Below are 12,895 nucleotides of genomic sequence, written 5' to 3' on the forward strand. Positions count from 1 at the left end.
TCAGTTTTCTTTGACAATGAGACCATTCACTTCCCCATAGCCCTTTCGTTTCTCTTAGCCGGCTGGGTCTGGGGACAGGATTTCCAGTCCTAGATTCTAGGACTTCCGGTCTTCATGTATGCAGTCATGACGTTTCGAAAGAATGTATGAGAGAGTCGTTACGTTTTCGACTTCTGTTTAGGAATTCTTTGTTCCAAACAGCCAATCAAAAAAATTCGAATTAACTCAAAAATCCTATGTCCCCAGAGCCCTCTGTTTTCTCGTGCCAAGCCGGCTAAAAGAAACGAAAGGGCTATGGGGACGAGAATGCAATGAGACATGATGCGAGGAGAAATTATATTTTGATCACACTCGACGTCTACTCCACTCCAGGCTTCCTCCACTTGATGAAAAGGCCTATTTTGGTCAGCGGTATTAAAGGAAGGCAACATGGCGGACTGGAATGGAGTAAATTCGTGTGCATATGGTGTTCTATGATAGATTCCCAGCGCCATAAATAATGGCTCAGTTAATGAAATCTGGGTCTGGTGTTCTTCTTAAATCAAAGTAAGTGTGATACCTTTAAATAAGTGTCGGATCTCTAAGAGATAGAGTGTTTAAATGATCTTGCAGTGTCGCTCAAATTAGGCACGTGTTTACACGAAAGACGATTTGTTTTTAGCATGACTGTATTAATGCATGAACAAAATAATTTTCTCCCTCTGGTAGCTTTGAAGTTTCGTCAAAGATTGATGCATTCTACACAGGAGGAAAAGTTCAGGTAAGTTTACAGAGTATGCCCTTGTATTAATGAGCCCTCGAATTTTCACTGAACAAATGAGTCTATACCCTGGGTGCCAGAGGTTTTTCTTGCGCGGTTTCCGGTGTCAGTCATGTCTTCATTGTGACCCGCGCGAAAAACCTCTGGAACAGAGCGCTATTGCTTTGATAGCGCCGAGCCAATGACAAGCCTGTTTATATCAGTTTAGTCCAGAATCTGGACTAGAAAGCTGATTGGCTTCTTATGGCCTTCCATGGGTCTTTTAATCTAACCAACGCTGTAATTGGTGTATAAATATAGCGAACACTGCGTGAAATCGAAAGACGCCTGTGGAATGTCTTGAGGTTTTCATAGTAAGTGCCGCCGAAATGGAGGATTCCGAGGATTTAAAGATTGCGAAAACGTTCGACTAAGATCTATAGGAAGCTGCTTCGCGGGACCCGCAAAATAAACCGCCTGTTCTGCAAGCTAATGGTGCTGATAATCTAAGCGCCGAGCATTTAGGTGGAATTTCAAATTTTATTCGCCGAAAGGATGTTTTGGCGGTCTAGTCTCCTCAACAGGGCGCCGGTTAGTGAACTCCGTTGACGAACCATGAGACGTTTTAATTACTGGAACAGCGCTTTGAACGCGTATTCTTATTTTTAGCTTCTGCTTTCCAGCAGGCAAGATTTTCTTTGTAACAGTCTTGTTAACACTCAATAGTTGTTATTTCTTTTACTGTAGCTTCGAATTTTTCTATTCGTCGGTCGCACTTCTTACAAAGGACATGCGGCCCTACAGACAGATTGTGCATTTTCCGAAACAAGGCTGTAATACCTGCCATTGCACACAACACTAGCTTCACATAACCGACACGGCAACGAAGACTTTGAATTGGGAACCTTTTTCACGGGAGTTGTTTTAACTCCAGCGAACGCCATCAACAAATACCGCCACTTGACACCTCTTCATATCTTCACGTGCCAGTGCATGTGATAACAGTGGGAGATGTTCACTGTGATTGGTTTAAATGCAATACGAGAAAAAAGATCAAAGTTCAACAAGAACGGTAAATCAAACCAGTCTGCGCCAGAGGTTTTTTCTTGCGGCTTCGCCACTCGTGGCGACGGCCTTCGGCCGCCGAAGTATTCACCGGGCGCGAGAAAAAATCCTCTGGTACCCAGGGTAATGAGTCTACATTGTACAAATAAATTATACCGTACAGGCAGTTAACGTTCCTCGAATAATATCTGTCCATTCATTAATCACTCCGATCACCTTCCTCAAATAATTGCCAACTGTTGATATAAATAATCCCCCCACAGTCTCCTGTATTTAATTAATTTACCCCACTCCCTCTATTTTATGGCAAACACCGGCCACAGCATGCACTATATAGCTATTGAGTTAATTATGGATGCAAGAGATTGCTTAGTAAAGATTGAGGTGCTCAAGCTGATAGCCAAGGGTGACTCTAGCTTATGCTTAGCTAACCTCCCAACTCGCAAGTGCATCCATAACTCAATAGTGCACTTTTGCATTAACATTTGTTTTAGAGCATAACTTCAAGGTAGTTTACTTTTATTTTCTCTGCAGCACAAAATTATGTTAACTAGTGCTCAATTTTGAAGTACAGTACTGTTAGTAATGTGCAGTACTCCCGCAATCCCAGACATAAACTAAAAGCAGTTTTAGTTGTGACAGGTATCACAGAACACAGTAAACAATCTTTGGAGGGATTAGGGATTCTTTTATTAAATATAAATATGTAAATTTCCTAACTCAAGTGCAGGAATTTGAAGGAAAGTAGAGAAACCTCATGTCAGTTCCTTTTTTAAGTGATGACATCATCGCTTATTGCCATCGCACAAAGGGGGATCTTAGTCTGTTGCGATTGAACAAAAATCAAGTTTAACTTAACAAGAAATTACCGCATAGAACACAAAAGCAAAATACTCCCCTGCAGTAAGAATGGAACACTACAATGTAATTAAAGGAAGGAGATTAATTATAAATGATGGGATTTATTTTATTCAGTAGACAGAAAATTCTAATTGTTATATATAAAGGGCGGCTGTGAGCAAGAGGCCATTTGACCTTTCTTTAAAAGCTTGCTCGCGCGTATCGTATGTCGTTCATCAGATGTCACACTATAATATAACGCAATCTCTGTTGAGACAATTGTAACATAGGGAAATCGAAAAAAAATTAAAAATATAAAATAAAATATAACTGTTAATCAACTGAGCAAATCTACAAAGAAAATGTATTAATTGCATCCTTTGCCTGTGAATTTGTAAGTAGTGTATTTATTTAAATTCAATCAGATCCTAACTTAATGCTATTTATACAATCACTAACACTGCTTATGTTTGAAAAATGTACGCTGCAGTTGGATAACAGTCTTTTTCAGGCACAAGGTGTCAGCTACTTTTATTTACGATAAGTTTTTGACAAATTTCCTCAAACTTATGTAAGACCCCTTGTGAAACGTCATCGCTTCTACATGCATTGCGTGCCATTTATCTTTTCTCTGCATTGATCACATGCACCCCTCCCCCCCCCCCCCCCTCATTGACTAATCACCTGAACCATTGACCTCCCTTTGTTGTTTTCTAGTTTTCATCAGATGAAGGTCACTTATTTTGTACATGTAATGACAAGATTCAAGTTGTTCATGTTGAGACAGGCAAGGTTGTTCAGACACTGCGAGAGGTTAGTTTAAACAAAGGAAAAAAATCAAACTGTAAAATTGTAAAACCCAAGAAAAAATTTAAACCACGATAACACAAACATGTGGAAGCTACAGAAATTAAGTGAATGTACTTTAAAAATTTAATTTTCCTTGTTTTTTTATTTTTATTTAGGAAGGCGATGTTGTAAGCTGCTTTGCTGCAAGTCCTGATGACGAGGTACAGTAATGCAGTATAAGTAAACCAATAAATTGGTAATTCTGCAGAGAATTTACTGTATGTACTGTTTTCTTTTTCAGTTTTGTGTTACAGCAAGCAAAAGCTTGCTTTTAAGGCAATGGGACTGGAAAGCTGGACAGCAGATAAGAACTTGGAAAGTATGTAATTTACTTGGAAATATTTGTAAAATATTGCAAAACAAATAGTACCCTATAAAAGTGTTGCCCTCGGAATAGCTTTCATTTGAATAGTAATTAACATACATGCACATACTGGCCTGGGTTACAGCCTAGGCTCTTGCCCATAGGGCAAGTGAACATGTAAAGTTACTGGCACAGCAAGTACAATGTAAATCAACCTGTCTAAAGCAGGTGAATAGGACTAATTTTATGTGCCTTGCATTACAAACTGTTTCCTTTCGTAACCAGTTGATAAAACTACTTTCTTGTAGAAATTAAAAGAAGTATTGAATGATTCAATACTTCTTTTAATTTCTACAAGAAAGTAACTTTTAATTATTAACTGGTTACAAAAGGAAACAGTTTGTAATGCAAGTCTTATTTATTTTTTCGATTTTATACAAATGTAACATAATTTTAGCTTATATCTTAGTATCTCTTATATATTTAAATCTTTTTAACTTCCATTTTAGGTACATTGTAAGACCTTTAGCGACTTTTTAATTTTTACTTTTTACATGTACTAGGGCCTCTAAGGATAACAGTTTTTATTGTAAAGCTGACGGAGTAACCTTATTTAAATAAAGGCTTCTCTCCTCTCTCACCTGCTTTAGACAGGTCGATTTACATTGTACTTGCTGTGCTAGTAACTGTACATGTTCACTTGCAAGCCCTATGGGCGAGAGCCTAGGCTGTAACCCAGGCCAGTACGTATACGTGCATGTATGTTAATTACTATTCAAATGAAAGCTATTCCTAGGGCAACACTTTTATGGGGTAATAAATATTCGGATGTTTTTTTCTGACTTGTATTTTGTTTTCTGTAGGCTGTCCATAGGGCTCCTATTGTTTCTATGGTGTTTGACTCAACATCAACTCTATTGGCAACAGGTAAATAATTATTTACTTTTCTCTGTATAATGTGGTTATTGTTAGTAATGTATTATAAGCTAACTAAAGTTAAATGTGAAACAATGCGGGTCAGCAGCTAGCCTTCCCCTGTCTCGGACATGTGCAGTGGTTGGGGGTCGGCAGGGAGTCAATTGGTTATACAGCTTGGCTTTTGAGGTCAGCTCATTCTCGCATGCTATTTTGCCGTTTTGACTCTACTTGGCAACCTCGCTCCCTGCCCTCCCTCTCTTATAAAGTATGAGGTACATGTGCATACCATAGTTTCACTGTTTTCCAGTGTTACGGTGCCTGGTGGTTGCCACTCACAGGGTTGTCATGGTTACCATACGCACTTGGCTCTTGTGCTTAAGGCTCCACTATCTTTCCAGGCACCTTCCCCAAGCTCATCTAATGTTGACGACTTTAACATGTCATATTAATTTAATGGTATGACCAAATTTGTATTGATCAACAATTCATAATACTATTAATAATTTATTTTATTATACATTGGTGTCACCAGCTTGATTTTGATTGGCTATAAGCACGCAGCTAATTCTTGCTTGCTGTTTCTCTTACGTCATAATTATTATTCACTAATTCCATATGATCAAATTTAAAGTAAAAAATGGTCCAGGTCCATGTGGCAGCAGCGGCATGCAAACCCATGCCGCTGCATGCACCTGCAAAGCTGTATTTGCAATACTTACTTACTTAGGCCCATCGCTCCAGGTGGAGCATAGGCCATTTACAACAGCTCGCCAGCGAGCTCGACCTTGGGCTTTACGCACAACATCTTGCCAAGCGAAACCCATTAACTTTAGCTCTGCTTCCGTGTCGCGACGCCAGCTGTTTTTGGGGCGACCTCTCCTTCTCTTCCCCTGGGGGTTCCAAGTCAAGGACTGGCACGTGATGTTGCTTGGTTCTTTCCGCAGGGTATGGCCAATCCAGCCCCATTTTCTCTTTAGAATCTGCCTGCCAATAGGTTCTTGATCTCCTCGCTGCCACAGCTCCTTGTTGCGAATTTTCTCTTTGTATTTTATAATGGATGAAATAAAATCCCTTCCATAATGTGATCGATAAAAATGATCCATTTACTAGTTAATTATGTCACAGATAATAAGGGCACCAAATGAGATTCTGCCTAGTCTATAATTGAGCTTGTCATTATTTTGTATTTTTAGTGTTGTTTTCAGGAAAAAAATCACATCCATTCAATTGAAAGAATTTCTTTTATTGATGTTTTAAGCTTCCTAATTTAAAGTCTTAACAAACTTGAACTTGTACTATTTTGTGTGTAGGATCCATACATTTTATTCAGTAAACATGTGGATGTATTTTTCCATTGTTAGTAACAGTTCTTATTCTATTTTTATTGTTTTTTTTTTGTTATTTAATATTTATATAATTATCATTATAATGAGGATCATTATTTCTGTAGGTTCAAGTGACAGTACAGTGAAAGTTTGGGATATCATCAAACAGTATTATACTCATAACTTTAAAGGATCACAAGGCGTAGTCAAGTGAGTAAAAATTCTGTTAGTGACCTTCATGTGCACTCAACTGTAACTAAGATCAGATATTCAAGCCAGTTATGAATTCAAAGTGATTTGTCAGTTATGAAGTGATTTGTTTTTTTTTGTTTGTTTCAACTTGATGAATAGTGATTAATTAATGAATGAGTCTGAAAGTAATAATTTACGCATATATGATCATGATTGTGGAAGGTGCGGTGGCCTTATGGTTAATGCACTGGACTCCTGAGCGAGCAGTCCAGGTTCAAGCCCAGGCGAGGGTCATTGTGTTGTGGTTGTGTTCTTGGGCAAAACAATTAATTTAATCTCACAGTGCCTCTCTTCTCCCTTGTATTTAATGGGTACTGGCAAATGAATACTGGAGGTAACCCTGCAATGTACTAGCATCCCATCCAGGGGGAAGCAGAAATACTCCTAGTTGTTTCACGCCTGATAAGCTCCAGCCTAATAGACCAGTTGGCTCCAAACTGCCTCCTCCCTGACACCCCCCCCCCCCCCCCACCTCCCCATCGCACCTATCATGATTGCTAAATGCTTGTAACAACTAAACTCTGTTTATTTCAGCTTGGTTGCCTTCCATCCCAACGCTAAAGTTCTTCAGCTTTTCTCAGCAACAGACGACTGTAAGATAAGAGTATGGGATCTAAAGAAAAGCAGGTAATTAACAACATTAATATTCATGATTTGCTTAATATATAATTTATTATTGTCAGTAATAAATAAATAATAATTACATATAGTTGAATAATAATTATTGAATAAAGTTCCATTTTAGTTTGTTTTGCCGTAAGAGGATCACTGTCAAATATTTTGAACCTTGTACTTGAATGTGCTTTCCTTTGAATTGAAAATTTAAAAAAACTGTACACTTGCTTTTAATTGCTTGTATTGCTAGTGATAACCAGGCTTTCATCTGACGTAAGCTTTTACCTACACTATTTGAGAGAGATAGAGTTAAAAGGGCACAATGTGCTTTTAGAATTGTTTTATTTAGGTGATAAAAAATAAATTATAACATAATGTGACAAAATTAAAACATCAACGTACAACAAAAAAATCAGTCGAAAATCATTATTATTTCAAATTCATAAATTGGAATTATAGGTTATTAAAAATAATTTAATAAATAAAAAGTAACTGTGACATACATATCAACCTGCCAAGGTAAGACCATTTTAGTCGCCATGACGACTAAAATTGAGAAGAAGGATTGAAAGTGTTTGCTTAATTTAGCGACTAAAATTTTTCACTGGCGACCAAACTTGAGCAGTGGGTGGCACTAAGGAAAAAATAAATTTGGATGGTTGCATAATATTGATAATTTTAATGCACATGTCAGGTTAATTTTTTAACATTTCTAATTTTACCACGTTACCTGATTTTTACTGTAGATGTGTTGGTGTACTTGAGAGCCATTTCAGTGTTGTCACATCTCTTGCATTCTCTCATTCAGGGCAGTCAATGATAAGGTACAATTTAATACTGAACCTTCATTCTTCTAGATACATCATTCAACAATTACCAATTTGCTTTCTTCATGATCCCATAATACACCTTGTTTACCCCACCCCCCCCCCTCCCCCCCCCAAAAAAAATGCTTAAGCATTGTTTTCACTCTCTCTTGGGACATTTGTTGGTCTTTAAAGAGAAATTAAAAACAATGGAGAGGGGGTTGGGAGGCTTTGGTCCTTACCTTATTTGTAGGCTAAACTGAGACTGCCAAAAGTTATTTTTAAGAGTGGGCCCTCCTCTTATTCCAGGAGTCTGAATTATTGGGGCTCCCACTTACCAGAAGGTCTGGATCCACCACTGCCTTGTCAAAATATAAGAATAGGTGGTAGTACACAAAGTAGTTGGCAGAAATGGAAAGAGTGTGATGAAATTAGTAAGCATGTGATAAATCAAAATGGTGGTTTGGAAGTTTTGATCAATTTAGAAGATTTATATGCTGAAAGGCAAGCCTTGCCATCCAGCAACATTTTTCCAAACAAATCTTTATGTTTCAAACTTTCACACCACTACAAAATCTCCTGCTTAAGCATCCTAGGCCTCTAAGTTTACCATGTTCTTTCCATTTCTGTCAACCATTTTGTACTACTATGAGCAGAATATTTTTATTTTTCTTACCGTATTTATTTGATTAAAGGGACATTTTCACGGACTGCGCATGTACAAGTTATGACGCAAGCAAAATCAGTTCTATTGTTTACAGACCAATCGGAAGCGAATGTCAATATGCATCCTGCGCGTATTTTGTCCGTGTCATGGACGGAAAGCGATCGATTGACTCGTCAAATCAACCCTCACAATTCAAAGCTCATGCTGAAAATGTCGCCAGCACGGCAAATCATTCAACTGCCAGTGTTATGGTGCTCAAGGAAAGACAACTGGAAAGATGAAAGCAAATCGAAGATCCTGCACAGGCGAGCACACGACAAGATACCTCCGCATTGCTTTGATATGTCTGGATGATGATAAGCGAACGAGAAAGTTCAGTTTCCTTATACTTTAAAGCGCTCACGTCTGATGAAGCAGGGGGAACGGGCGCGCGTAGAGAGGACTCGCGAACGTCGATGTGGACATGAGATCAGCAGCCGGACCAAAATAGTTGTACTCCTGAGATTCATGGACACATCACCGCTGAGTTGCAGAGACCTTGGATCTGTGAGCACATCCGTGTGATCGCGTTGATCTCGCGCCACGTCACATCACACACACGCACAAAACATGTCAACGAACCCGCACATCACTTCATGATAATCCTCGAAGCCCCAAGACCGCTCAGCACCACACCAGATGATTTTTATCTTCATCGCCAAGTACGAGAACGTCCCGTCCGCGATGTCGCACAGACTCCGATGTAAATGGTCGTGCCTGCCCCAGCGACAACATCACACGACGAAAGCTGACCAGCAGCGGGAAGATGATTTTACGACGGATCATTTGGATACAAACGATCGCACTGAATTGTTGACCCGATGACTTTTCTGGAAGCTGTCACCTCACGCATGCGCATTACTGTGAAACCCTCGCTTTAAGCGCCCTACCTCGAAAAAGTGCCCACCCTGTAGGCAGGAAAAAGTTAATAAGCGCCCAGTCTCGAGTAAGCCCCCACCCCAATTTTTTTTTAATTATAGCTGAAGTTGAGATATATATATACCGGATATGTACTATTTTACAGTTAAGTTGTACTAAATAGTTTAGGTGCTCAAATTGAATTATTACTAATTTCTTTTCTAGCTCAAGTAGAGACAATGTTCTGAATGTATGGGATCTTTCCAACAAAAAAGTGCTGAAGACAATTCCTGCTTTTGAGGTATTAATTGTATCATAAGCAGCTGAGTGAAAATTTCCTTATTTGGCAGCGTCAAACATGAAATCTGTCTCTGTTTGTGGTCAACATTAACCAGACATTTCTTCATTTGTTTATTATGATTTCAGTTCATTTCTTTGCTTTTTATGTTCATTTTCGTTTTTGGTTCCTGATTAGCTCATTTGTTTGTTGGTTCCTTCTTTTATGATTTCAAAAGCTTTGCAAAGTTAAGTTACATTTAGACAGTTGGTTACAGGGCTGGGGCCTGAATGACCTGTGGCTTTCTAATACAACTAGTATTCTGCCAAACGTCAGTTATGCCATTCCTTAGCGGTGCACCCCCTCCTAAGAATAATCCTGGATCTGCCCCTGGGTAACGTCTTCAACTTTTCCTTACTATGTCATTGCATTATTTGCCAAGCATAAGACAAGTGATGAGAAATGAGAAAATCCTCAACAGCAAAGGGGAACATTGTTTTGATGAACCACGAGATTCTCAGAACTGACATGCATGTATTTTAAGGAAATGTGTAGACAGCAGTGAGGATAATTTAATATTTCAGCTTTGGACTGAGATTGTTAACAAAATTATAATGTATTTAACATAAAGGCCTTGCCAAACAAAGATACAAGTAGATGCACCCATGTGTGTCTCCATTTGGCCAGGACTTGCGTGCACTTGCTTTGACTTGCGATGACTTTGGTTGAGATCAAATCTGCATGCAAGTCAAAACAAGTTTTTCACCGTTTGGCTAGTGACCCAACACAAGTCAATGCTGTTTACTTCAAGTACTGAATTGCAGCACACACAGTAGCATTGAAATGGCTTTTTTGACAACTTGGTGCACTATGAGTAAACTTGTGAGTCCGTTTGGCCACCCAATGCTAGTATGTACGCAAGTTCAACTTGCCACTACTTGTGTTACCATTTGGCCAGGGCTAATAATGTAACATTTCATTATTTTACTTATTAAAAATACTTACTCTAAATTCATCAGGGTGTAGAATCAGTAGTAACTCTACCACAAGGTACGAATTGTCCAGGATGCGAAGACAAAGAAAAGGAATACTTCATTACTGCCGGAAGCAAAGGTACAGTTGATTGATTTGTGTTATTATTGTTAGTGGTAGGTTAAACTCGTCATCAGTACAGTGGATGCGATTGGGGAAGGGACCTATACGAAAGTGGGTGGTGGTTCCGGGTGAAGTACGAGCCTCAAGCAGGGCATGCATGTATCCATGGCAATCCTGAGAGCGGCAACCAAAACCAGGCACCGCCCCACTGAAAAGATCAGTGGAGATACTGACCAACCACTTTATTTACCAAATCCACCAATGAGGGAGAGAGGGCAAAGGAGCTGTTTTTAGTGTCGTCACGCAATGCTCCTCATTGCGTGGTGACACTAAAAATGGCTGCGGGGGAGACTAGGGAGCAAACTGCAACACACAAGCACATTTCACAACTCGGAACAACTGATCAGAAACAGCTGGAACGCAAAACACATACATGTCATTATTTAGCTAATGTGAAACCCTGTATGTCACTTTTCAGTGTATGGTCCCACGATCACTGCTGACCAGTAAAGTTGGCTTGATTTAGCTTATCCGTAATTAAATTTAGCCACAAAACTTGGGTTAAGCTATAGCAAGATGGAACACTTTGCCCTAACATAGACTTTTATCATTCATTACTTGCAGGTCAGCTAAGGGTTTGGAGTTTTCAAGATGGCAAATGTGTATTTACTGAAACTGTTCTTAGTGCCCAGAATAATGAGAACAAAAACAACAGCAAAGAAGAAAGTGATCAACAGATTGTTTATGCAACTCTGTGCAAGAACTTGGGGATGGTTGCTTTTGTGACGTTTGATCACAACATTGTGTTTCATGAATTGAAATCCTTGAAGAGAACCAAACAGGTATAACAAATAAATAAAATAACAGTTAAAGGAACTGTGTCACAGATTCTAGCCAAATTTAGGCATGGGAAATTGCCATCAAATTCGGTGAAATATAAAAATAGCCTTGCACTTAAAACATTGAAGAAACATTTTAATTACACAACAAAATTTTAATACACATTAAAGAAGTTACAGATGGCAAAAAGTGAAGAAGATTGAAACGGATTGTGATATAGGTTTTTGTAGTGCTGTTAGGGTGAACAGTTTTCAAAGTTAATCTTGTTTGCTTGTATCTTTAAGTTATAATGCCCGGTGTACACATTTGGTGGTAACAAAGTTATGTTTTGTCAAACGTTTAAATCCATAAAAGTAAATTTGCAAACGTTAAGTTTTTTCATTGCGAATATTTGACAAAACATAACTCAGCTGTGACACAGTCCCTTTAAGTCAAGAATGTCTAATAATAAAAAAACATTGGTTAGAATAAGGGTTTAGGTTATGTTACTTGAGTGTAAGTACATGTAATTTGGGCATGATTTTCACTTACTAAGTTTGATTGACGTGTGATCTTCTATAGCGATCTTCAAGTCATCAATTTAGCTAAGGGTACTCAAGTGCTAAAGTCACCAGAATATGTGAAATTTTTGGTGCTTTTTTTGAATTTTTTTGAATGCAATTACATAGTTAACTATACCATTTTGTGTTGTTTTTTTCCTTGAAGTTTATCTTTACGTAACTCATGTGCTTACTAATTGTGCCTTCTTTCTAGTTTGTAGGATATAATGATGAGATTTTGGATCTGTGTTTTGCTGGTGTTGATGAAAGCCATCTGGCTGTGGCGACAAACAGCAGCCAGCTTAGGATGTATGACTTGGCCTCTATGAACTGTCAGTTATTAGAGGGACACACAGATATTATTTTGGCCCTAGAGGTCAACAACACTGGTGATACTTTGGTAACTGGGTCAAAGGTACAGTGTTATTCACTATGATAATAGTTGTTACATTGACCAAAAATTTACCTACAAAAAGTAAACTCTTTTACCGCGGTAAAAATCCCAAGTGTAAACACGGCATTAGTAAATAGTGAAGGAACTACCGTAAGGTTGTTACACAAAATTTTCATAACATCTGACCAAATATTTAATGCATTTTTTTAAAAAAAGGGAAATTTTTACCCTACAAGCAGGTTTTCTCTATGCTCCTCTACACTACACTGAAGAGAGAAACCGCAGCACTGCAAGCAACCATAGGCTTTTTCATGTAGAATATATGACTCACGTCACACCCGATATGACATCTTTGATGCCATTTTCTCTTCTTTTGCCATGCTGGTAATTTTAATCACTGCATAGTGGGCTTGCTCAAGTGAAGCAGTTATGTGCCAGGGTGAATCAACGCATGCCGAGGAGCCAAAACAAGT

General features: G+C 38.6%; 1 protein-coding gene across 2 annotated transcripts in view; it reads left to right on the forward strand.

The window, feature by feature from the left end:
• Positions 1 to 399: 399 nt before the first annotated feature.
• The window catches only part of LOC144666927 (transducin beta-like protein 3), a 26,429-nt gene continuing 13,933 nt past the window's right edge, over positions 400 to 12,895 (forward strand). For both annotated transcript variants that reach the window (XR_013573252.1, XM_078528366.1), the window contains exons 1-13: positions 400 to 546; positions 709 to 760; positions 3,362 to 3,457; positions 3,610 to 3,654; positions 3,735 to 3,812; positions 4,661 to 4,724; positions 6,166 to 6,250; positions 6,827 to 6,919; positions 7,654 to 7,731; positions 9,503 to 9,578; positions 10,574 to 10,667; positions 11,274 to 11,491; positions 12,243 to 12,443. Coding sequence is in view for 1 of the 2 variants with exons in the window: in XM_078528366.1 (XP_078384492.1) it covers positions 500 to 546; positions 709 to 760; positions 3,362 to 3,457; positions 3,610 to 3,654; positions 3,735 to 3,812; positions 4,661 to 4,724; positions 6,166 to 6,250; positions 6,827 to 6,919; positions 7,654 to 7,731; positions 9,503 to 9,578; positions 10,574 to 10,667; positions 11,274 to 11,491; positions 12,243 to 12,443 (1,227 nt within the window). In the remaining variant the exon portion in view is untranslated. The remainder of the gene's footprint in view (positions 547 to 708; positions 761 to 3,361; positions 3,458 to 3,609; positions 3,655 to 3,734; positions 3,813 to 4,660; positions 4,725 to 6,165; positions 6,251 to 6,826; positions 6,920 to 7,653; positions 7,732 to 9,502; positions 9,579 to 10,573; positions 10,668 to 11,273; positions 11,492 to 12,242; positions 12,444 to 12,895) is intronic.

The sequence above is a fragment of the Oculina patagonica genome, chromosome 9 (genome assembly GCF_052425735.1).
Source record: "Oculina patagonica isolate OP01 chromosome 9, crgOcupat, whole genome shotgun sequence".
In the NCBI taxonomy this organism is placed as follows: Eukaryota; Metazoa; Cnidaria; class Anthozoa; order Scleractinia; family Oculinidae; genus Oculina; species Oculina patagonica.